General features: G+C 44.7%; 1 protein-coding gene across 1 annotated transcript in view; it reads left to right on the forward strand.

Annotated features, from left to right (window-relative positions):
- Positions 1 to 4,564: 4,564 nt before the first annotated feature.
- Positions 4,565 to 25,863, forward strand: part of LOC309557934 (F-box only protein 6-like) — a 67,448-nt gene continuing 46,149 nt past the window's right edge. Inside the window, exons 1-2 of the mRNA XM_082260807.1 lie at positions 4,565 to 4,701; positions 22,691 to 22,736. Of these exons, the coding sequence (XP_082116933.1) occupies positions 22,720 to 22,736 (17 nt within the window). The 5' untranslated portion in view covers positions 4,565 to 4,701; positions 22,691 to 22,719. The remainder of the gene's footprint in view (positions 4,702 to 22,690; positions 22,737 to 25,863) is intronic.

Genomic DNA, 25,863 nt, shown 5'->3' on the forward strand with positions numbered 1-25,863 from the left:
GTTTGTGGTTACCCTCTGGCAATTTTTGGTTTCTTCTTCTCTTTTTTTCTTTTTTATTCACTGGTGTGGGTGTTTTTTCTCCTCCCTTCCTTTCCCTTCTTTTTTCGTTCATGTTTTCTGGCACGTCACACTAACAGCACCATGTCACACCTTGGGTTAATCATTCCTCCTCTCCCCTCCTTGCTTTTTTTTTTTCTTTGAATCTACCTGACTTTAGTAATTCTGTCACTTATATTACCCATTTATGGGTTCTTTAACGACTATTGTTTTCACACTGATCTACTGTATATTGCACTTTATCTCTATTGCACCATCACCTGTATCCTTTCTCATATATTTTGGGTATTTAAGATTCTGTATATTTGAACCGGTCTATACATATAGGTCTATTCGGTGTCACCCGCTATTATCCATGGATGTAGTCTAGTGTTTAATTGTTACTGACTGGTGAGAACTGACAGATATGCTTGTATCTAGGATCTGTGATAGTGGTCCTCTCCCCTTCCCCCATCCTTCAATGTTTTGAAGTCCTCCCCCCTTTGATTTGCTGCAGTCTGACTCTTCACCAAACCCCCCCCCTTTCTTTTTTTTTTCTCTTCCCCGCCCATTATTATGAAACACTATATTTATTTCGGGATAATATCATTGTCTATTTGACATGTTTGTATATGTTGTATATTAAATTATATTGTTGTCTGTTTTAGAGATCATGATTGTGAGAATCTGTCTGACTTGAACACCATATCTGGATCCTGAGGAAGCTTTTATAGCGAAACGCGTCAATCCACAAGCGGATTATGTGATGCATTTGATCCTAATAGCTAAATTCCCATGATTGTATGAATTGTGTATATATATATATATATATATATATATGTGTAATTTTCAATAAACATACAATATATTTATTTTATTCCTGTTTTTGATTGATATCAAGGCACAATTAAATCCCCATTTCCAGTGTTTGGTAGAACCTTTCTCCGCTCTTGTCTTTTTCCCCTCCCTTCCCCTATTAGTCGTCTACCAACCTCGCCCTACTTATTTCACAGAGTTCATAAAATACTTTGGCCTCTGGGTGTGGCTGAGAGGGAGACACGTGTGCGGAGGAGCAAGATGGCGAGTGTCGGAGCAAGTCGGAGCGTATCAGTGATTGACTCACATGTTGGCGGAGAACCTGCTGGGCAGACCGGGGAGCAGACCGGAGAGCCAAAGACATCCACCCTGTGGGATACAGGGGTGCGGATGGTGCCCAATGGAAGACTGGCGTTATGCACTGGAGGAGGCGTGGAGCATTTGGGCCTGGTATGTCCCCAGTGTATGAGTGTGACCATGCGGGTGAAATCCTGGAGCCAGTGCGGGCATTGCGGCCATCTGCTGCTGCGGGTGGAGAGGAGTGAAGGTCGGCCCAAGAAGTTGTGTGTGCCGTGGGAGACCGAAGTCACTCAGGCCTTGTTGGCTGCGGAATCAGGGCCTCTCCAGGGTCGTGGGAAAGGAGTGCTGAGAGTGATGATGCAGCTGGAGGCCATGCAACTTGTCAGTGGTCCAGTTTGCTCATGGAAGGAGACCCGAATGTCCAGGCCAGGATGCATGCAGTTAGTACGGGCCGGGGAGTGGCCGCCTGATGCATTGAAGACTGCAGTAGCAGAAACAAAGTCTGCTCTCATAAAACTTGAGGAGAAAAGATAGCCCGCGGTGCCCAGAGTTGCTAAAATGAGTGAAAGCAGTGAGGAGGAAGCCGGGGTCATCTATGTGGGGTCTCCTAGTTTCCAGAATCAGTTTGGGTCCTTAGAAGAAGGAATTGATGTCTGAAGATCTGAAGATAAAACTGAGTGGGACTGGGGATCTCAGGCGCGGAGCAGTCCTTGTCCTGATATGCCAGATGAAGAGACTAGGGACTGTGGTGCGGGGAGAGCGTGCCAATAGTCTGGGGTTCTGTGAGGCCTATGCTATTAGGGTCCAAGATTTAACCCCACCCAAGAACTATGTCCAGGCTCAGGACCAAAATGAGGCCTATGATGTTTTGATCAGGTGGGCAGAGACCTCATTTTCTTCAGCTGGGAGAGGGATCAGGAAAACCCTTCCCAGATTTTCAAGGATGCAGCGATGGCTGCAGAAGAAAGTAGCTATGGAATATGTGTACGATTACCACTATGCTTCATGGGAGGTCATGTTGGAAATCGAGGAGAGAGAATCCTGGTGTGATGAAGCCAAATGGGATTTCCTGTTTGTCCCTAAGACATACAGAAATTCCTCCAGGATGGATCTATGGAAGAACTTTTTGTCGGTAAAAACTCAGTGGAACCACGGGCGGTCCATCTACCTGGACCGAGTGGAGGTCCGCCGCCCAGATGGATCTGGCCATGCCTGGTCAATCCACATCAGAGATGACAATGGGAAGTTAGTAAGGATTCCCCATCCTGATTTCTACATTTGAAGAGAACTTTCAAAATTTAACTAAGGCTGGCTAGCCTATGTTCCTGAACTGAACAAAGCAAGAAGAAAAATTCCTTCAAGTTCAGATGTTGTTGGGGCATATGTTCCCCCCTTTTTCCATCACCCTTTCCCCTTCTGTCTTTGCAGAAGGAGTTGGGCAACCAAAGGGCACCAATGGATGGACTCACATTAGAGGGCCGTCCATCTCTGAAGAATTTTTTTTTTTTTTTTCTGTTGTTTCAGGAACAATTCCGTATTGTTGTTCCAAAGACCCTTTTGGCCATCAGGGTAGCAGATTACAAAAAAAAGAAGAGAATATTTCTTTGAGATTCTACCTCAAGTTCCAGATGGACTACTTGGGCCATCGGGCCATGCCTGGAACTTTGAAAGCAGCTGCCTAGGAAGAGGTGGGCAGCATACCAAGATTTTTGGTGGGGGGTGCCCTGATGTCATTAGGGGCCCCTGAAGAGGCTCTTTTCCTTCCCCATGAGACCATCAGGTTGCTCAGGCTCCAGCAACCAACCTCCTGTGGAGAGAAGTGAAAAGGACTGTTATAGGTAGTCAGTGACAGGGCTTAGGACCACCTTGGAGGAGTGGACTGGCCGTCGAGTCAAGACTAAAGACAAAGCTGACCGGTTTCTAGTCCGGGATGTAGGATGAGAAGGTCGCCCCTGCGGGGAGGGTCTTCTCATTATTTTGAACTTAGAGTAAGGTTATGCAACTGAGTTTCAATGAAGTGCCTAACCTTTTCTTCCTCTTTTTTTTTTCAGGTTGTACAAAGTTAGTGACAGCTAGTTAGAATGTTGTATTCACTCACCAGAACAGGCTTTGCTTGGTGGGGGGTGCATTGACAGCCCATGCACCTAGAATGTAATATATTGTACAGCAGAGAAACATATATTTTTTCACTTAATTTATTCATGTAAATTTGTTCTTCATTTTCCCCCTCTCCAGGTTTGTGGGATACTCCTGATTTTTCGTAGAATTTTTGTAGGGGGCGGCTGCCCCAGAGCCAATGGGACCTGGCTCATTTTGGTGGGGGGTGGATATAGCACCCTCCTAGGTAGGTGCTAGGTAAAAGCATCTTATGCTCCTTCTGCTTATCAGGGGAGCCTGATCTATTAGGTTGCATGTTTCCAAATGTGATTCACTGGGTCTGAGGGAGTGTCCCTACTGCATCCAAAAGGGGAGCATGTTGGACAGTGGAGGAAACCCAGCCAGTGAAACATAGGCTTTTGTGAGAGTCCCATTGGGAGGGCATTCCTGCAGTGCATCCTGGGATTGCTCATAAAAGCCAAGGGGACATGTGACAGGGCATCTTTGGTGGGAAGCAGAGTCCCAGGAGGAGGCTGACGGCTGTCTCTCCTCCTGCTGTATGAGGAAAGTGGTCATAGGCAGTCGGCCTAGTGAACCAGGTGTGGAGCTGAGCTGCAGAGGATCCAGTAAAGCTGACAGTGGAGCTGCTGGCAGAGTCTTCCAGGAAAAACCCTGTCCATGAGTACCGGGGGACTTGCCAAAGGGTCTGCCCAGGAAGGGGGACCACTTCAGTGAAGTCAGAGGATCAAGGGGTCAGCTCACACAGAGTGTCAGAATAAAGGGGATGCCATATAGAACCCTGAAGAGTAGGGACAAAGGGGGTACCAAGCAGGACCCTGAAGAGTGACTCACAATACAGTGCAGTTCATTTACAATCTTCTTCACTAAAGTGGCAAGGTGAAGCAGCGGCCTTGCCGCATCCAGTGTTAATCAAAAGTCCAAGCAAATTGTGCATAGTTATTCAGTTGGAGTATCCCACTCATCCCTTCTCCTATCCCAGTTCTCAAATAAATCAACAAAAAAACTAAATTCCTGGACTGTTTTCTGACTGAGCCAAGCACTTAGAATATGCTAAATCGTCAAGTTGTTGCTATAGATAACCCAGGGGAACCCATAACCAGCAGCTTCCAAGGGAGTAGTGCTACACTTGTAAACTGCCAGAAAAAGCCTTCAAGTGGTTAAATGTGTAGAGCAATCTCTTCTTAGGAAATACCTAGTTTCCTTATCTTTATAAAAGTATTTCCTTCTATGATGATGGCTAGTCAGTGCCATCATCATGTTCCTTTATTGGTCCCACGCATCCTCTCCCCCCCCCCCCCCCTTCCCCTTTTCACTTTTATGCACCTTTTCTTCTATTTAAACCCCCTCATAGGAACATCGCTCACCATTTCAGCATTCACTTACACAGGCGTGTATCTGTCCTCCTGAAACTTTCCAAGCAGTAAATCCCAGGTATGATGTCTTCTAATGTTCTTCAGACCCTTTCTTATCTGCTGATACACCTTATCCACTTCCTTTCCACTCTGAGCTATTTTGCCATTGATATATGTTTACTTTTACATTTCCTTTTACTGCAGATTTATTTGGTTTCTGCTCACCCGAGTCCATCTGAATTCTCAAGCTATGCTTTTACTCCTTATATCAAATGCTTTAGGAGATACAAACTGTTTTTTCTTCATTCTCTCTTTAGTAAACATTTACAATGATTATATGTATAACACTTTTGTGCCCTCATGTATGTCTTGTTGTTCAGTCGTTTAGTCGTGTCCGACTCTTCGCAACCTCATGAACCAATGCGCGCCAGACTTTTCTGTTCTCCACTGCCTTTCGGGCTCCAGGGCCGGTGTTAGGATTTTTGCCGCCCTAGGCAAAATAAAAATTGTCGCCACCCCCCCCCCCCCATATGCTCGGCCCACGATGTGACATCACAAACCCATATGATCTGCCCATATCATGACATCACATATGTCCCACCCCTTTCTCAACAGCAATTCAGCCTCACCAGTGCCCATCAATGCAGCTTCACCAGTGCCCATCAGCTCAATCTCATAAGTGCCCATCAGATCAGCTTCACCAGTACCCATCAGTGCAGCCTGATGTGAGGGTCAGCTGTGTTATGATCTCTCACCTCAGCGATGGCAGCTCAGCAGGTCCTTGCACAGCCTCCTGGGGGTGATGCGCCTTGTCCTGGGGTCAAGTTGTGGCAGCCAGCGTGCAGCCTTAGCAAGTGCCCCCACTCCCTGGAGCACCCTGCCTCTGCCTGCCTCCAAAACTCCAGGAGTTGTAGTTTCCTCTGTACTGCTCTTAGTTCCCCCCCAGTCTGCCCAATCCCTCCTACCCCCAGTCTGCACAAGCCCCCCTCCCCCTAGTCTCCACAATCCCCCAGTCTCCATAATTGCCCCCTCCCCTAGTCTGTACTTACCACCCCCAGTCTGCACAATTTCTCCTCCCCCTAGTCCCCCTCCCCCAGTCTGCACAATCCCCCCCCCCAGAATGCACAGCCCCCCTCAGGTTACAGAATCCCCCCCTCCCTAGTCTTCACAATTCCCCCCCAGAATACACAGCCCCGCTCAGGTTACAGAATCCCCCTCCTCCCTAGTCCTCACAATTCCCTCCCAGAATGCACAGCCCCCCTCAGTTTACAGAATCCCCCTCCTCCCTAGTCTTCACAATCCCCCCCCCAGAATGCACAGCCTCCCTCAGTTTACAGAATCCCCATCCTCCCTAGTCTTCGCAACCCCCCCCCCAGAATGCACACCCCCCCTCAGTTTACAGAATCCCCCTCCGCCCTAGTCGTCACAATCCCCCCCCAGAATGCACAGCCCCCCTCAGTTTACAGAATCCCCCTCCTCCCTAGTCTTCACAATCCCCCCCCCAGAATGCACAGCCTCCCTCAGTTTACAGAATCCCCATCCTCCCTAGTCTTCGCAACCCCCCCCCCAGAATGCACACCCCCCCCTCAGTTTACAGAATCCCCCTCCGCCCTAGTCGTCACAATCCCCCCCCAGAATGCACAGCCCCCCTCAGTTTACAGAATCCCCCTCCTCCCTAGTCTTCACAACCCCCCCCAGAATGCATAGCCCCCCTCAGATTACAGAATCCCCCTCCTCCCTAGTCCTCACAATTCCCCCCCCCCCCCAGAATGCACAGCCCCCCTCAGTTTACAGAATCCCCCTCCTCCCTAGTCTTCACAATCTCCCCCCCAGAATGCACAGCCCCCCTCAGTTTGCAGAACCCCCCTCCTCCCTAGTCTTCACAATCCCCCCCCCCAGAATGCACAGCCCCCCTCAGTTTACAGAATCCCCCTCCTCCCTAGTCTTCACAATTCCCCCCCTAGAATGCACAGCCCCCCTCAGTTTTCAGAACCTCCCTCCTCCCTAGTCTTCACAATCCCCCCCCCCAGAATGCACAGCCCCCCCTCAGTTTACAGAATCCCCCTCCTCCCTAGTCTTCACAGTCCCCTCCAGAATGCACAGCCCCCCTCCTCCCTAGTCCTCACAATCCCCCCCCCTCAGAATGCACAGCCCCCCTCAGTTTACACAATCCCCCTCCTTCCTAGTCCTCACAATCCCCCCCCCCGTATGCACAGCCCCCCTCAGTTTACACAATCCCCCTCCTCCCTAGTCTTCACTGTAAGAAATGACAAGGGAAAGAAGAGTAGCAGGGGGAGATGGGGGGCGGGGTTGTGCAGGGTGTAGATAGTTCACTCACAAATTAAGTTCCCCCCCTCAGGCTGGTCTCCACAGGTAGGCTGAGCACAGACGCACAGTGCCTGTAGGGGGCTGGAGTGTAGGCGGGGTTTGGCTAGAAACAAATGGGAGGAGGAGTGTCAGATTAAACAGGCAGCCGAGTGTGAGGGAGGAGCTAGAAAAACAGTGGGCGGTGACGGGACGGGCGGCAGACTCCCAGGAAAGCTAGCTTTCTCTGCAATACCAAGCTGTGACGGGAAAAGCGGAAGTGATCGCTTCCGCTGTCTGAGGTACGGTTAAGCAGCCTATTTACAGTCCATCAGAGCTGCCTAGGGGGAATGCATGCCTGCTCCCTGCTGGGCCAGTCCACCCTTGGCCACCCGCCAGCGGTCATTACTTGATTGATTCAGGGTGCAGCAGTAGGATGCTGGCGCCCCCTGCTGGATTGCGCCCTAGGCGGCTGCCTGGGTCGCCTTACTGGTAGCATCGGCCCAGCTTGTCTATGTCTATGCTATGTCTATGCTTGTCTATGTCTATGCTATGCTATGTCTATGCTTGTCTTGTCTATGCTGTAGTAAAAAAATATTACATTTGTTTGAATTTGTTTGCTGTCCCAGACCAGCCTTTTTCCAGCAGGGTGCCTTGGAAAAATGCCTAAAATTGCCCCAAAATTGTATAAAAGCCAGTGGGTGAATGAAGCTTCCCTTTTAGTCATAAAAAACCATGGGTTTTCCTTGTGCACCATTACAACTTTCTAGCTGCCGACATCCTAACTGCAATTGACATCATCGATTGATTAGGGCGATGCCAGTCGCCTGTATAGCATTGTTTAAAGTGATTGTAAAATTGTTCATTTTTTTTTTCTTAAAAATACCAAACATGTTATATTTACCTGCTCTGTGTAAGGGTTTTGCACAGAGCAGCCCTGATCCTCCTTTTCTGGGGTGTCCCTGTGGAGCTCCTGGCCCCTCCTCTTCATCAGGTGCCCCTACGGAGAGCTGCTATCACAATATCCAATGAGGACACGAGACAGCGGCTGGAGCTGCTGGGCTCGTGCTCATCGCTGTAACGAGATCCGGTTCAGGTAACAAAAAGGGGGGCTGAGGGGGGCAGCTAAAGCACAGAAAGTTTTTCACCCTAATGCATAGAATGCATTAAGGTGAAAAATCATGAGACTTTACAACTCCTTTACCCTCCCTTGCCTCTCCATCAACTTTGGGGTCACATTAGCTAAGTAATGGAGAGAAATTGAAGGAGAAGAGAAACATTGGAATGGTACTCAGTACCAGTGTGCAAAAGTGTATCTGCTTTGGAAGAATAGATCACCTCTAACGTCGGGTGTCCTACGTGTGGATGTTGCTGTATCCTGTAAACCTATTAGAATAGTTTTTACAGTCTAGAGTGGCATGCCCCAAGACTGTTCATATTTTTGGAGGGTGCCCCAAGGCTGTACATAATTTTGGAGAGTGCCTTGAGACTGTCCATACTTTTGGAGGCCTCAAGACTGTCCATAAATTTGGAGGGTGCCTCGAGACTGTCCACAATTTTGGAGGGTGCCCCAAGACTGTACATAATTTTAAAGGTTGCCCCAAGACTGCCCATAATTTTGGAGGGTCCCCTCTAGACTGTCCATAATTTTGGAGGTTCCCAGGAGACTGTCTATAATTTTGGAGGGTGCTTCAACACTGTACATAATTTTGGAGGGTCCCCCAAGACTGTACATAATTTTGGAGAGCGCCTTGAGACTGTCCATACTTTTGGAGAGTGTCTTGAGACTGTCCATAATTTTGGAGGGTGCCTTGAGACTGTCCATAATTTTGGAGGGTGCCTCAAGACTGTCCATAATTTTGGAGGGTCCCCCGGGACTGTCCATAATTTTGGAGGGTGTCTCGAGACTGTCTATAGTTTTGGAGGTTGCCTTGAGATTGTCCATATACTTTAAAGGGTGCCTTAAATGAAAAAAAGTTGAGAAACACTGTCCTAGACACACCTAATGCATTTTTATCCTATTGGCAAACTGTACTTAAAGTGGTTCTAAAGCCTACCCCCACCCCCCCCCCCTTTTACTTACCTAAGCCCTTTATTAGATCCAGCGCTCACAGGAGCAGCTCTTCTCTCCCCTCACTTCCATGTCTCACTGGCTCTGTCCATTGACTCAGCAGCTGGGCTCGGGTTCGAGCACACACAAGGGCCTGGGCTTCACGTGGGGGCACTGGACAGAGAGGAGGAGTCAGGAGCACCAGCAGGGGTCCCGGGAATAGGTCACTGCACAAAGCTGGAAGGTAAATAGATGTTTGTTATTTAAAAAAAATAAAAAAATACCTTTACAAACACTTTAATATATATTAACTGTAATATTAGCCTGGTTTTACTGAGATATGGCATATCATTCTATTTATTTCACTGTTAGCTAATGAAGTGTTGTGACCTTTTGTGTCTCGATGTAAGATATCTTTGAGTTTGCTATTTATTGAAATAAGATATATAAACAAATAGGTATATACCCTTTGACATTTATATTCGTTACTCTTTGTTATTTGCATTATCATTTTTATATTTACGTCCTTTTACCTTTAGATGTATGCGTTTTGTATTTGTACTTGTTTTGTAGCGTTGGGAGTGTGTATGGCACCCAAAACACATTTTTAAATTAAATGAACTTGGACTCTTGGATGTTTGTTTAGCAGTCTTATTGGATTCAAGTGAGGTCACGTGTAGCGCCTCTGCGCACTGCAGCCCGGAACCTGGAAAAATCCTCCTCCCTCTGCTCCCCGGGGCGGCCAGGCCCCTCCTCTTCCTATGCAAAAACGATACCAAGAATTGTTATCGGGCGCCAGACAGAAATACATGTAACTGGCACACTTACTATGCGTCACTAGGATTGGTGTCACCTGTTATAGTAAAACATGGTGTCCTGTTTTCTGAAAGTGCGTTAAAGTTGCAGCATGCGGGAATTTTGGTGCGCTTTCAGAAAATGCAGAAAAAAAACACACAACTTAATAGAAATCTATAGGACTGCAGCTATAACTGCGGGTAAAATGTGGGAAGACCCCCCTTTACATTACACAGCCTCCACACCTCTGGACCCCTTTACATTACACAGCCCCCACACCTCTGGACTCCTTTAAATTACAAAGCTCTGCACCTCTGGACCCCTTTACATTACACAGCCCCCCACACCTCTGGACCCCTTTACATTACACAGCCCCCCACACCTCTGGACCCCTTTACATTACACAGCCCCCACACCTCTGGACCCCTTTACATTACACAGCTCTGCACCTCTGGACCCCTTTACATTACACAGCCCCCCACACCTCTGGACCCCTTTGCATTACACAGCTCTGCACCTTTGGACCCCTTTACATTACATAGCCCTCCCACACCCCCACTCCTCTGGACCCCTTTAAATTACACAGCCCACCCCACTCCTCTGGACCCCTTTAAATTACACAGCCCCCCCACACACACCTCTGGACCCCTTTACTTTACACAGCCCCCCAACACTTCTGTACCTCTTTGCATTACACAGCTCCCCACCACACCTCCTCTGGACCCTCTTACATTACACACCCACCCAAACCTCTAGACCCCTTTTTTTCCACAGCCCCCCTTTAAACCTCTGAACCCCTTTGCATTAAACAGCCCTACCCCCCGCAGCTCTATCCCTTCCTACCTTATTCAGGAATGCAGAGCGGGAGACAGGAGAGCAGAGCAGGAGGCAGAACGGGAAGGAGAAACAGCAGCACTGCCGGACTTAACTTAATGGTTAACTTGGAAAGTTAACTCTGGCAGCTCTTGCTGTCTATTCAGCGCTGCAGTTTCTCCTTCCCGTTCTTGCCCTGGGTGTCACCCCTAAGCAGTGCTGGCCCAACCCCCCCCCCCCCCCCCCAATGTGTTGCACCCAGGGCAGAGCCTCCCATCCCGTTAGTGCACCACTGAGGACATGTAAAAATAACAAAATTTAATTTTTTATTTATTTATAAAAAAAAGAGAAAACAGTATCTCTCCCTACACAGAATTATCATTTATATCCAACACTTCCATAGTTGGATAATTCATTCCTTCAAATTATGGAATTTTGTGACTATGATAACGATGAACTCAAAACTCATCCCTACTTATTATATTACTTTTATTGTGTCTAAATGAAGATTTTCATTTTGATATTGTTGAAGAGCTAAAGTTGACTGATAACATTACATTCAGAGATTGCAAAAACTTTTATTTCTATTGCACAAAATATTGCCTGTAAATTTTCTATAAAATGTGACATATACATCATTGTATGGTTAGGCAAAAGGAGGGCTCAGCATCTTCTTTTTATGAAGAGGTAAACCTTGGACAGAGGGGTGGCTGTGGATGCAGTATACTTGGACAGAGGGGTGGCTGTGGAGGTGGTATAATTGGACAGAGGGGTGGCTGTGGACGTAGTATACTTGGACAGAGGGGTGGCTGTGGATGTAGTATACTTGGACAGAGGGGTGGTTGTGGACGTAGTATACTTGGACAGAGGGGTGGTTGTGGACGCAGTATACTTGGACAGAGGGGCGGTTGTGGACGTAGTATACTTGGACAGAGGGGTGGCTGTGGATGTAGTATACTTGGACAGAGGGGTGGTTGTGGACGTAGTATACTTGGACAGAGGAGTTGCTGTGGACGTAGTATACTTGGACAGAGAAGTTGCTGTGGACGTAGTATATTTGGACAGAGGGGTGGCTGTGGACATGGTATACTTGGACAGAGGGGTGGCTGTGGACGTAGTATACTTGGACAGAGGGGTGGCTGTGGACGTAGTATACTTGGACAGAGGGGTGGTTGTGGACGTAGTATACTTGGACAGAGGGGTGGCTGTGGACGTAGTATACTTGGACAGAGGGGTGGCTGTGGAGGTAGTATACTTTGACAAAGGGGGGCTGTGGACGTAGAATACTTGGACAGATGGGTGGCTGTGGACATATTATACTTGGACAGAGGGGTGGTTGTGGATGCAGTATACTTGGACAGAGGGGTGGCTGTGGACGTAGTATACTTGGACAGAGGGGTGGTTGTGGACGCAGTATACTTGGACAGAGGGGTGGCTGTGGAGGTAGTATACTTGGACAGAGGGGTGGTTGTGGATGTAGTATACTTGGACAGAGGGGTGGCTGTGGACGTAGTATACTTGGACAGAGGGGTGGTTGTGGACGCAGTATACTTGGACAGAGGGGTGGCTGTGGAGGTAGTATACTTGGACAGAGGGGTGGTTGTGGATGTAGTATACTTGGACAGAGGGGTGGCTGTGGACGTAGTATACTTGGACAGAGGGGTGGCTGTGGAGGTAGTATACTTGGATAGGCGTGGTTGTGGACGCAGTATACTTGGACAGAGGGGTGGCTGTGAATGTAGTATACTTGGATTTTGACAAAGTGTTTGACACAGTTTCCACACACAGCTAATGTAATGTGTAAAGTAAAGTCTACAGGCTTGGAAAGATCAGTTTTTAAATGGATAGAAAAGTGGCTTAAAGATAGATTTCAGAGAGTAGTGGTTAATGATTCTTACTCTGAATGGTCTAATGCAGGGTTTCTCAATCAGGGTTCTGTGGAACCCTAGGGTTCCTCCAATGGTTGCTAGGGGTTCCTTGAATAATGACCAATCTTTTTCTCTCAAATACATTCCCAGTGACACCAATTACTTTTTAGCTATCTGTAGGGGGGAAATTCTTCCCAATGACCACAAATGCAGGGAACACTCTTCCCACTGACCATCACACTCAGTTGTAGATATAGTCATTTTTAACAGGGGTTCCCTGAGACCGGAAAGCTGTTTCAAGGGTTCCTCTGTGTTGAAAAGGTTGAGAAACTCTGGTCTAAGGTTATCAGTGGTGTACCCCAAGGTTCAGTGTTGGGACCCTTACCTTTGAACATATTTATAAATGATATAAGGTCTGGAATTAAAAGTTTAATTTCAGTCTTTGCAGGTAAAACCAAGCTTTGCAGTAGAATAACGTCCATATAGGATGTCTCCAACTTACAAGCCAACCTCAAGCTGGGGAAGCCAATGGTGGAGAAGGATTTTGGTGTTCTAGTAGATCACAAGCTTAATAATAGTATGCAATGCTGCAGTTTCCAAAGCCAGCAAAGTCCTTTTCTTGTATTAGGAGAGGTACGGACTGTCCTAGGAGAGAGAGATATAAATTTACCCCTGCACAAATTATTAGTAAGACTTCATCTGGAATATGCAGTTCAGTTTTGGGCACCAGTTCAAAAAAGGATATCGGGGAACTGGAGAAAGTGCAAAGAAGGGCAACCAAACTGATAAGAGGCATGGAGGAGCTCAGCTATGAGGAAAGATTGGAGGAACTGAATTTATTCTCTCTTGAGAAAAGGAGATTAAGGGGGAAATGATCTCCATGTATAAATACATAAATGGGGGATATGATCAGCATGTATAAATACATAAGGGGTCCATATAGTGAACTTGGTGTTGAGTTAATCACTTTAAGTTAATCGCAGAGGACAAGAGGGGCACTATTTACGTCTGGAGGAAAAGAGATTTCATCTCCAAATACAGAAAGGTTTTTTCAATGTAAGAGCTGTGAAAATGTGGGATTGACTCCCTCAAGAGCTACTATTTTGGGAGCATGAGAGAATAAGATGATTGTATTTCACAATTACTTTTTTCACACAACAGATGAAAAAAATTAAGTCTCTTACTGCTATAGCCGTTTCTGCAGGGTTTTAATGCAAACATATTTAAAAAATCATTTTAGGCTTGAAGATTAAAAAAAAAACCCCTAGCAGAAACCCTAGAGAAAAAATAGTGGTCAGTACCTTATATTTTCTTTAGATTGTGAGCAGGACCCTCCTATTCCTTCTGTATTGAATTGTATTCAATACAAAAGAAGGTCTGGTACTAGAAATATTGCACTCACTCTGGCGTGCACGGCGATATGCAATCTATGTTTTCATACGTCGGTGCCCTGAAGCGTGCGTTTACATCAGTACATGCATAAATGTGGGGGGCCTTAACATTTTTAGAAGCAAGGACATTTTAGAAGAAGTCAGGTCTCAGAAGGTTTGAAGGCCCAGTGCGCAAAGGCACACGGCACACGCACGCATGCAGCGTCATTAAGTGATGTCGACGACAGAACGTATGTTGGGGCATGCGCATCCGTGCACTGGGCCTGCAAACTTTCTGAATCCTGGCTTCTCTTACCCTTGTTAGAGAGACCCCCCCACTCCAGGACTCATTAGATTCCTTTGTAGTGTCTAAGGATGAGCTTCGAGTCGAACATCGGGCGTTCGTGTGTTCGCTGAACACACAAACAAATGGGGCGTTCGGCGAGAAGTTTGTCCGCCGATGGGCGCCCCAAAATGCACTTCGCTGGTGCAGTGAATAAATTACTGATAGTCTGATGATTGGCCAAAGCATGCACATGACCTGTATGCTTTGGCCAATCACAGCACAATGTCCTGTCAGAACTGTGATTGGCCAAAGGCAGGGTGCCTTTAGCCAATCATGGTCCACGCCCCACACTATATAAGGCTGCTGCTTACAAGGCAGCCATGTATAGTGAGTTAGGGGAGATAGGAGTGAGATTAGGCAGGTAGTTAGTGGATTTTGCATTGTATCTAGTAATGGATCAGCCAGTATAGTATATATATATATATATATATATATATATATATATTTCTCAGCTATTGCAGGATATCTCAGATAGTAGAGTATATATATATATTTATCAGTTATTGCAGGATATATATCAAGCAGTGCAGTGTAGTGTGGGGCTGATTCCTATGTTATACAGTGTACTGCAGTCAGTTTAGTGCTGTGCTGTGATTGTAGTGGGGCCATTGAAGTGTATTTTATACAACACAACAGTCTGTGTCACCCCACTGATACCATTTTTTATTTCATTGATGTATATATATATTTTTTTTTTCTTTTCAATTTCTTTTTTTTTTTGCAGCATCAGGTTCTGTTGCTGCATTATTAGTTCTCCCCCTTCTTTGTCGCAGGTAGTATTGCGTCCTGCGTCAGCAGTGATTTTTTTTTTTTTTGCAGCATCAGGTACTCTTGCTGCATTATTAGTTATCCCCCTTCTTTGTCGCAGGTACTAGTGGGTCCTGCGTCAGCAGTGATTTTTTTTTTTTGCAGCATCATGTTCTCTTGCTGCATTATTAGTTATCCCCCTTCTTTGTCGCAGGTACTAGTGGGTCCTGCGTCAGCAGTGATTTTTTTTTTTTTTGCAGCATCATGTTCTCTTGCTGCATTATTAGTACTCCCCCTTCTTTGTCGCAGGTACTAGTGCGTCCTGCATCAGCAGTGATTTTTTTTTTGCAGCATCAGGTTCTGCTGCCTGATTTAAAAAAAAAAAAAAAAACAGCGTGGGGCCCCTCAAAATCCATACCAGGCCCTAAGGGTCTGGTAAAAATTTTAAGGGAAACTCCAGGCCAAAATTGAAAAAAAAAACAGCGGGGGGGGGGTCCCCCCCCAAAATCCATACCAGGCCCTTAGTATAAATGTGTGTATCAGCACTACTCAATCTGTGATATATAAAGTGCTCTATGTGCATGAACTAATCTAATACTGTGTAAACTCAATGATGGTGTCTTACATTCCACATAATGTTATATCTGTGCCAAGTATGTATAAATCAATACAATCATATATATATAAAGGGAAATCACATATGTAAAGTCCAAATTAGCTAATTAAATTTAAATAAAAAGTGCCAAGTGATAGTGTTGTAGAAAGTTCTGGTTGAGACTCTAAATAAAAGTTAACTCTGCATATGCAGGAACAGATTCACAGGACGCAACCTCCGTATTTAAAATGTCTGTTCATGAGAAAATGTATTATTACGGTACATGTTATTTTATACATAGATAAAAAGGGGGTGGTGTGAGATGTTATTAAAAACTAACAAATAGAAATATATTATTAAAGACTAGCGAATAGAAATACAATCATAACAATTGCAAAAGTAAAACCCTGAGAGGGGAGGGGGAGTAAAGATAGAGAGAGCTTCTAGCAGAAGTAGTGTCTGTGTGATATGTGAAGGTTACAGAACACATTGCAACATTAAGAACAAGATGGAGTCTCTCGTGCTTAAAGAGGAAGTAAACCCTCATAAAAAAATTTGAAAATAAAAAACCTGTAAAGACAAAGGCATAATGAGCTAGTATGCATCGGATACTAGCTCAATATGAACTACTTACCTTAAAACAAAGCCCCCGCAGCACCGCCCGCTCAGCGACAGGATGGCCGACATGTCTGGCTGACCTGCTTCCTTGTCCATCTGATCGGCCGGAGGCGCGATTACATAACTCGCCGGTCACGGCATAGGGCTCGGGTAGCCGTTCCTTCAGAGCGCATGCGCCGATGACGTCATCAGCTGCATGCAATGTAAATATCTCCTAAACGGTGCAAGTTTAGGAGATATTTATAGCACCTATAGCTAAGCCTTAATATAAGCTTACCTAAGTCTTTAAAGTGGGTTTAACCACTTTAAATGAACAATACAATGAAAGTCCATGTCAGATAATAAATATTCTGCTGAAAGTATAAAGTGCTGGATCAGTGCAACAGTACTAGTAAGCAACTCTTGTGCTAACAACAGTCACACAAAGTCCTTGTGCAAAATGCTTGTGCAAAGTATAAAGTGCTGAACCAGTGCAACAATACTAGTAAGCAACTCTTGTGCTAGCAACAGTCCCCCAAAGTCCTTGTGCAAAGTCCTTGTGCCAATAATGGGTGATAAAAAAAAAAATCACAAAAAGTGCTTTGTGCCAGGTGATCCACTTCGTGCTCCTCTCTCTCTCCCCCACTCACTGGATATCGAGAGGTTAAGCGCCCACAATAATCACTGCAAGGGTTATATGCCTCTGGATCTCTCTACTCTTTACCTCCGGTTCTCAAGCGGGTATGCGCACACAACAATACTGTCAGGGTTATATATTACTGGACTACGGGATCACTCTGCTCATTTTCTCCCAATTGAATATGGCCAGAAAAGAAAAATCTCCATAGTGTAGTAATTATCAACTGTTTTATCAAGGTAAAATATAGTGCACTTACAAGATAAAATCAATAAATACCGCTCTTCCTCCTCGTGGTGGACGCCGCTCTCTCGGTTTGCGTTCCAACCACCGGAAACAGAAATGACGTCAGATGCACGGGAGACAGCTTGACCCATTTCACCCCTCCTACCGGGCGTCCTCTGAAGCTTAATAAAACAATTGATAATTACTGAGCGCCCCCCTCTTGAACCATACCAGGTCGCTTGCCCTCAACATGGGAAGGGTGCTTTGGGGAGCTAGGACACGGCGCGACCCCGATCTCTGTAAAGAGCCAATGAATGACATGGCTCTTTACCCATGTGATTGGCTGTGTCATATGTAAATGAGGAAGTGCCATTTATTGGCTCTCCTCCCCTCACACAGTCAGAGTGTGAGGCGAGGAGAGCCGATCAGCAGCTCCTCCTCACAGGGGAGACTAGGACAGGTAATCAGGGCACTGATCATCAGTGCCCTGATTACAGAAACATCAAAAACAGTGCCAATTAGTGTCCACCATCAGTGCCCACAGTGCCCGCCATCAGTGCCCACAGTGCCCACAATTAGTGCCCATAGTGCTGCCAGTCAGTGCCCATTAGTGCCTGCTCATCTGTGCTGCCCATCAGTGTCCATCAGTGCCCCCCGTCAGTGCCCCCCATCAGTGCTAATCAGTGCCACCTATCAGTGCTCATCAGTGCCGCCTATCAGTGCCCATCAGTGCGGCATATTGGTACCTCCTCATTAGTGCCCCCTCATCAGTGCCCATAAGTGCCACCTCATCAGTGTCCATCAGTGCAGCCTATCAGTGCCCATGAGTGCCGCCTCATCAGCACACATCAGTGAAGGAGAAAAAATTTTTATTTTCAAAATTTACTCACAGAAAATAAGAAAAACTTTATTTTTTTTTAATTTTCTGTCTTTTTTCTTTTTCTTTTTGTAAGAAATAAAAAAAACCCAGCGGTGATTAAATACCACCAAAAGAAAGCTCTGTGTGAAAAAAATGATAAAAATTTCATATGGGTACAGTGTAGCATGACCGCGCAAATGTCATTCAAAGTGTGACAGCGCTGAAAGCTGAAAATTTGCCAGGGCAGGAAGGGGGTGAAAGTGCCCTGTATTGAAATAGTTAAAAACAATTGTTTTAAAAAAAATATTTTGCATTGGTACATGTCCCCCAGGGCAGTACCCCGACTCCCATACACTTTTTTTGGGCAATAACTTGCATTTAAGCCTTTAAAATTAGCACCTTTGATTTTTCAGGTTCGAGTCCCATAGACTTCAATGGAGTTTGCATGTTCTAACTAACTTTTCCCCCGTTCGCGGTGTTCTGGTGCGAACCAAACCAGGGGATGTTCGCCTCATCAGTAGTAGTCTCTAATGGGTCCTGGAGGTGGTCTCTCTCTAACAGACTCTCTAATGGATACTGTTAGAGAGAGACCCCCCTCCAGGTCCCAATTGTACTTTGTGCAAAATGTAGGGGCAGGTCATAGGCGGGGCCTGACAGGAGACCCTTGCTTTATTTAGTCCAGGGGCCCTGAGTGTTGTCAGTCCACCCATAGGTGTGCGCAGCCTATTGCATTAGGGTGTGCACCCCAAAGCCCAAACACATATCCATGTGTATTTTCTGATGGTGTCAGTAGGGTAGAGATCGGTGTCTGTAGTTCTATTATTCATTTTTATTCTTTTTTACAATTTTATTTTTTTTGTTAGCACAGTTAGGGAGCTTTTGTGAAATATCAGGGTTCTAAACAGGGGGAATCTGCACCACAAGGGGTGATTAGGGTGTGCCCAGGCACACCCTGTGCGCACACCTATGAGTCCACCCCTGGTTATGTCGTCACATCCGGTTTTGGCTGTTTGCTTACCTGGCCGCCAGCGGCCAGGAACGCAGCCGATCAGACCGATCTGCATGGGAGGCAAGAGGAGAGATTTGCAGTCTAATAGACCCCAGATCTCTCCATAAAGTGGACCTGTTACAGCCCATGCTGTCACAAGGACTGTTGTTCTTCCCTTGTGGTAGCAATAAAATTCACCCAAAAAGAAGTGTAAAAAAAAATAATTTTTTTATAAAAAATTTTTTGAAAGTGCCCTCGTCCCACCATGCTTACGCGCTAATGCAAACGCATATGTTACACCAGCACGCATATGTAAATGGTGATCGCACCCCACGTGAGGTGTTGTCATGAACATCAATGCAAGAGCAATAATTCCAACACCAGACCTGCTGTGCAACTCTGAACTGGTAACCCATAAAGGCGTTTAAAGCATTGTCTATGGAGAACTTTAAGCACAGTAGTTTGCACCCATTCCACGGGCAGATGCAATTTTAAAGTGTGACATGTTGGGTATCTATTTACTCAGGCATAACATCATCTTGTACAATACACACAAAAAAGTTTTTGTCTAATGTTTTTTTCCCCTAAAAACTGTGTTTGAAAAACCACTACGCAAACACCATGTGACATAAAAAATTGCAACACCCACCATTTTATTCTATAGGACATCTGCTATACTTGGGGGTTCTAAGTAATTTTCTAGGAAAGGTAGGAGTAAAAGTGTCAGAATTGGCCCGGATGGGAAGTGGTTAAAAACCGCTGCATAAAAAACGAATCTCTATTCTGCAATAAGTGACAAAACAGAGACTAATCACTATAAATATACACATTATGCAATAGCCCCATCTAGTGGTTAAAAAGTACGTAATCTATTCCATAAATATACATATGCCAAAAGTTAAAATCATATCTATAATATAATAATAATATAAATAATATAATATATAAATAATATATAATAATATATAAATATATATAAATAATATCATATCACATCTCACTATATAAACAGTACATGTAAAAAAACTGAACTGAAATATAATGTAATAAACAAAAATCTTTTCTTATCTAAAACAGATTATTAACGTATGAACACCCAGAAAAAAAAGTATATAAAAATGCATAGAAAAAAATATATAAAAAAAATGTGTATATATATATATATATATATATATATATATATATATATATATATATATATATATATAACAATTTATTAATGTTTGTACACAGAAAATAAATAGTATATAAAAAATATTAGGATCTGTGAGTTAGGTCTGCTCATGGTGCTCAGTATGTGATTCATCTAGTCTAGGGGAGTGTTTCACACTGGTCCAATAGTGAGGCACATTGGACAGTGGAGGAAACCTGGCCAATGAGTACACAGGCCCAGTGATTGGCACAGACTGATTGTCTCGGTGCAGTGTTGGGTGTGGTATAAAAGCAAAGGGCAAATGTGCTCGGGGTCTTTGGCTGGTGAGCAGAGTCCCGGAAGGAAGGTGGCGGCTGCCTCCTCTTCTGCAGCAGTTAGTGTATGGTCACAGGCAGTCAGCCTGGTGAGCCAGATGACAGGAGCTGAACCCAGAGGTCAAGGAGAGCTGACTAAGAGTAGTTGAGACACTGGAGAACCTGGAAAAACAGTATCGTGAGTACAGGGGATAGTGTCTAAGGGCCTGACCAGGAAGGGGGCCACTCCAGAGTAGTCAGAGGACGGGTGTAAGCTGGTGGAGTGAAAGGGGGTGCTAGGTGAGTACCCTGAAGATAAGTGCTCAGCAAGTGTCTATTCAGGATCTTTACCTCGGATTCATCTAGTGGCAAGGTGAAAGTGCGGCCTAGCCGCATCCTCACATAGAAGTCCTCAGCATTGTGAATAATTCAAGTTCTGGAGTATCCTCCTCATCCCTTCTCCCATCCCTATTTATAATAAAAACAACAAAGACAACCAAAACCCCTAGACTGTTCATTGACTGGGCCAGAAAGTAAAGTGTTAAGATTCTGCATGCAGTTGCTACCAGTAACCCAGAGGGACCTGAAAAGGTGAGAAATCCAGCAGCCCTCAAGGGGGCAGTGCTACATTTGGGGGCGTCGTCCAGGATTCACTCTGAGTTACCAAAACAGTTACTAACGGCAACGGCTGTGAAATCTTACAAAGTAATGTTATGTGTTTTTAAGAAATGTGCTGGAGTGTCGACGAAGAGAGTGATATTTGCTCTATAGGGATTAGGGAGAGTGGGATGAAGAATCAAGTTCAGTGATGGTTGCCAACGGCAACGGATGGACTTTTGTCAAAGAAGTAATCTGTTCTTTCAAGAAATGTGCAGAAGAGTTAGAGGAGAAGAGATGCATCATACTGTACAAAAGAACAGTGTCTGCTTTACAGTGATCGGTGCAAGTGCGGATGGAGAAAGTGGGGACTCGGGACACAGGGATCGGTGTGTCGTGGGTCATGTCTGGATATGCACTATAAAAAAAAATGTTGACCGTACAATTTGTGACAGCGGAACAGTTTTCCCAAATAGTGTGGAGAGTGATATCGGAGGAGATGCTGTAAAGAAATATGTTGACCGTGCAATTTATGACAGCGGGACAATTTTCCAAGACAGTATGGTAAGTGTTGTCTGTACATGTGGTGTAAAGAAAAATGTCGGCCGTGCAATGCCTGACAGCTGGATAATTCCCAAATAGTAAGGGAGATCAATTGGCCTGGTGAGATGGAGGTGCAACTGAGGCCCAGGTACAGACAAAGATGGCGGATGCATGCGGATTGAGGAGCACGATTTGCTGTACAGTGATCTTCATGCTGGCTTTTGCTGAGTTGGAGCAGCAGTGAAGCGGTTACTGTACCGTGTGGGAAAGCACACGCTGGAGAGATCTACCTAGGGGAGCCTCTCTCTAACAGAAAATCCCTAGTGGACACTGTAAGAGAGACCCCCCCCCGTCCTATTTGACTCTATTATAGTCTCTAATGGGGCTTAAGGGGACTCTTTCTAACAGACTCTATATTGGAAAGGGACTCTGTTAGAGAGACCCCCCTCTATTTCCCATTAGATTTCTTTGTAGTCTTTAATGGGTTCTGGAGGGGGAGGTCTCTCTCTAACAGACTCTCTCTAATGGACACTATTAGAGAGAGACCCCCCTTCCCCCCTCCAGGCCCATATAAACTCTGTTATAGTCTCTAATACGGCCTGGAGGGGACACTTTTTAACAGACTCTATAATGGACACTGAAATGGCTTCTGTTATATAGACCCTGTCCAGGTCCCATTAGCCTCCTTTGTAGTCTCTAATGTGACCTGGAGGGGACTCCTTCTAACACACTGTATAATGCATACTGAAAAGGCCCCTCTTAGAGAGACCCTCCAGGTCCTATTAGACTCCTTTGTAGTCTCTAATGGGTCCTGGAGGGGGGTCTCTCTCTAACAGAGACTCTCTAATGGACACTATTAGAGAGCGACCCCCCCCTCCAGGTCCCAGTTGTACTTTGTGCAAAATGTAGGAGCGGGGCAGGGCCAGGGGCAGGTCATAGGCGGGGCCTGACAGGGGGGGCCCTTGCTTTACTTGGTCCAGGGGTCCTGATTGTTGTCAGTCCACCCCTGGAAAGTGGTTAAAGAGTGTGTATCCCATTTCAGAGCTGGAGAGCAGCATTCTCAAAATCAGTTTGTAGTCTGTATGTATGGACTCTGCACAGTGCAGCTTCTCTTGCTCTGTATGTTGGGTATAATTCTCAGTATTTGTTCTTCTGCTGTATGTATGGACTTTGCACAGTACCACTTTTTTTTTTTTTTTTTTTGCATGCCGATTGTAATTCTCTTTTAATTTGATTGTAATCAAATTGTAATTTCTCTTTTTTATTTATTTTTTTTCCATTTACATAGCGGACGCAAGATCCTGTTCAGCTGCAAATATGTGGAGAACAAATAGGTGAGATTACCCTTGACCTGTTCACACACTATGGGACCAATTTTCTGTGCACACAGCATGCAGGATAGGGAGAAGTAGATAACATTGTGGAAGAACAGTAATTCTCAGCCAGAACCAGTTTTGGAAAATGTAGAGCTCAAGGCTACAAAGATTTAACTGGAAATAATTAGGTGAAGGTATGGCGGTAACATTTCAAGCCTGCATGAATAAATTCCTGACAAGTCATATTATATACGGCAATAATATGTTTCAGAAACGCCACATTTTCTCATTAAAAAGCCATCCTTGAACCCCAGTCAGTGACTTTGCCTAGGACAAGTTGATGTCATCAGTGTGCTGCAGGCAGGATGAAGCATTTCCTCAATCTTCTCTCCTTTAGCAATAAGAATGCAATATTGTAAGTCACAAGGGGAAAGGTATAGCAATAGAGGCTGATCTGTGTCTAACCTTTGTGCACAGCCATGAACTGCACTGGCAACAGGATTGGGCCAGTTTAGCTGAATGAATAGATATGTAGATTGTAGAGTATGTTTGTAATTGATAGTATAATTTTGTAATTGATGGTATACTTATTGGTTTTGTAATGCAATCATACTACAGTGTTTATAATGATGATCTCAAAAATGTTATGTGACGGACCACCTGGCACTCCGACTGGGTGCCTCCTGCCCTCTAAACCCTTCCAGCAGACTGGAAGCTAATACCAGCCTGTTACCCCAATCATCATACGCAGACAAGATATTGAGGTAGAACCAAAAGGAATCATTTTTTGAACAGAAAAACAGGTTTTTATACACTTACGGGCGGTCATGAACAATGAAACAAAAAAAGAAAATGAAACAGCCCAGAGACAAACCAATCACTTTCTCCCAGTGCACATGAAGCACAAATACTATCAGATAAAAACTATCTAGTAAAAAAGTTATTTGCACCATCAGCAGCTGCTATATGTAACATCCATTATTCATAATATATGGCCTAAATCCTCATGGAAAATCTCAGCATTAGCAGCGCTTCTCCGGTGTATTACACCTCATGTGCCTTTTAAATCCAAAAAATAAGCACCACCATGTGAGTCCTAGAGTTCAGTATTAAAATGTGTGATCAAACTGCCTTTAAATCAAGGTAAAAATTACTAGAAAGTGACAAAAAAAAAATTACAAAATAGGTAAATGTTTCATATATATGTAGCACCCTCCTAGGTAGGTGCTAGGCAAATGCATAGAGTGGCTCTTTCTGCTTATCAGTTTGGCCTGTCACATGTTCTTAGATGTGATTCACTGGGTCTTAGGGAGTCTCCCCACTATATCCAATAAGGGAGCTTGTTGGACAGTGGAGGAAACTTAACCAATAGCACACCGGGGTTTATGACTAACCCAGTGGGCTGGCATTGCTGCAACGCATCCTGGGATGGGGAATAAATCCAGGAGGGGGCATGTGACAGGGTGTCTTTTGGTGGGAGCAAAGTCCTAGGAGGAGGTGGACGGCTGTCTCTCCTCCTGCAGAGTGAGGAAGGTGGCCCAGGCGGCCGGCCTAGAGACTAGGAGTGGAGCTGGGCTGTAGAGGATCCAGTGTGCTGACCAGTGGAGCTGTTGGGCAAAGAACTTTGGGAAAAACAGTATCGTGAGTACTGAGGGAGCTGCCTAAGGGTCTGGCTAAGAGAGGAGACCACTCCAGAGAAGTCAGGGGATCAAGGAGCCAGCTTACTCAGAGTGTTATAGAAAAGGGGGTGCCAAGTAGTAAAACCCTGAAGATAGGGATAAAGGGGGTGCCAGGAATGGCCCTGAAATGGTTTGGCAATACAGTCTACCTCAGAGTACAGCTTGCCTCAGGATAGAGTTTACCTCAGGAAGCTTAAGCAAAACCTTTCACAGTCAAGGACAAAGTGAAACAGCAGCCTAGCCATGACTAGCTCAATTTCAGCGTTACTCAGCGTCAGAGATGTATAGTAACGAAGTAGAACTACTTAAGTACTGTACTTAAGTACCGAAATGCAGTATCTGTACTTTCCTAGAGTAGAATTTTTTTCTCCTATTTCTACTTTTACTTCACTACATTTTTTCGATGATTTCAATACTTCTACTCAAGTATTTTTTTTTGTGCTGCATAGTTACTCGTTACTTTTAAAAAAATTACCACTGCCAGAACAGTAGATGGCAGGTTGCATAAAGCTCAAAAAAATGTGTATAATGTCATTTGTAAATCAGTGCATACAAAAATAAAGGCTGTGTATAATAAAAGCTGCTATACCAAATCTTTCCAATAAAAAGAAAATATGAAACAAACAAATAAATGGTGCTACAGCGCTTAAAGTGCATCAAGAAACTACTAACAAACACAGGTTAATCATTTGAATAAATCATTTGAAATAATAAAAACAATATGATGTTCAAACTTTTGACTTCTTTCTTTAATAACTACATAACACAGTACTTGTACTTCTACTTTCAGTACTTGAGTAGAATTTTTTTTTCAAAACTACTGGTACTTTTTACTTTTAGTACTTAAGTAGCAAATTTTTTGAAAAAACTACTTGCAATACTTAAGTAAAAAAAATGTTGAATACTTTAGTACTTCTACTTAAGTAACTTTTTCTGCGAGCACTTCCACTTCTACTCAAGTCATTTTTTGATCGAGCACTTGTACTTTTACTCAAGTAGAAATTTTGAGTACTTTATACAAGTCTGCTCAGCGTTAACCAGCATTTATTCAAGTCGTCCCCGCCTATTGTGCATAGTTCTATTCAGTTGGAGTATCCCACTCATCCCTTCTCCTATCCAAGTTCCAAATAAAACATTAAATACTGGACTGATTCTTGTCTGGGGTAAACACTTGGGAAAATGTCAGAATGTTCTATTGTTGCTAATGGTAACCCAGGGGAACCCACACACAGCAGCTCCCATGGGTGTAGTGCTATATAAAGTGCCAGTACAAAATAAATTCATAAATAAACATATAATGCAAAAAAGGCCAATGCAACAAATAATAAAGCTTCTTAAAGATTGTACAATCAAAAAAGTCTCTATTTGATGAGGTGCTTCATAGGAATGACATCATAGTGTAACGACAATTTTCCACTCGTGCTCCTTTCACCAGGTGCAGTTCAAGCTGACCTCCATTATAGACC

This window comes from Pelophylax lessonae, assembly GCF_965119305.1.
Source record: "Pelophylax lessonae genome assembly, chromosome: 6".
Classification (NCBI taxonomy): Eukaryota; Metazoa; Chordata; class Amphibia; order Anura; family Ranidae; genus Pelophylax; species Pelophylax lessonae.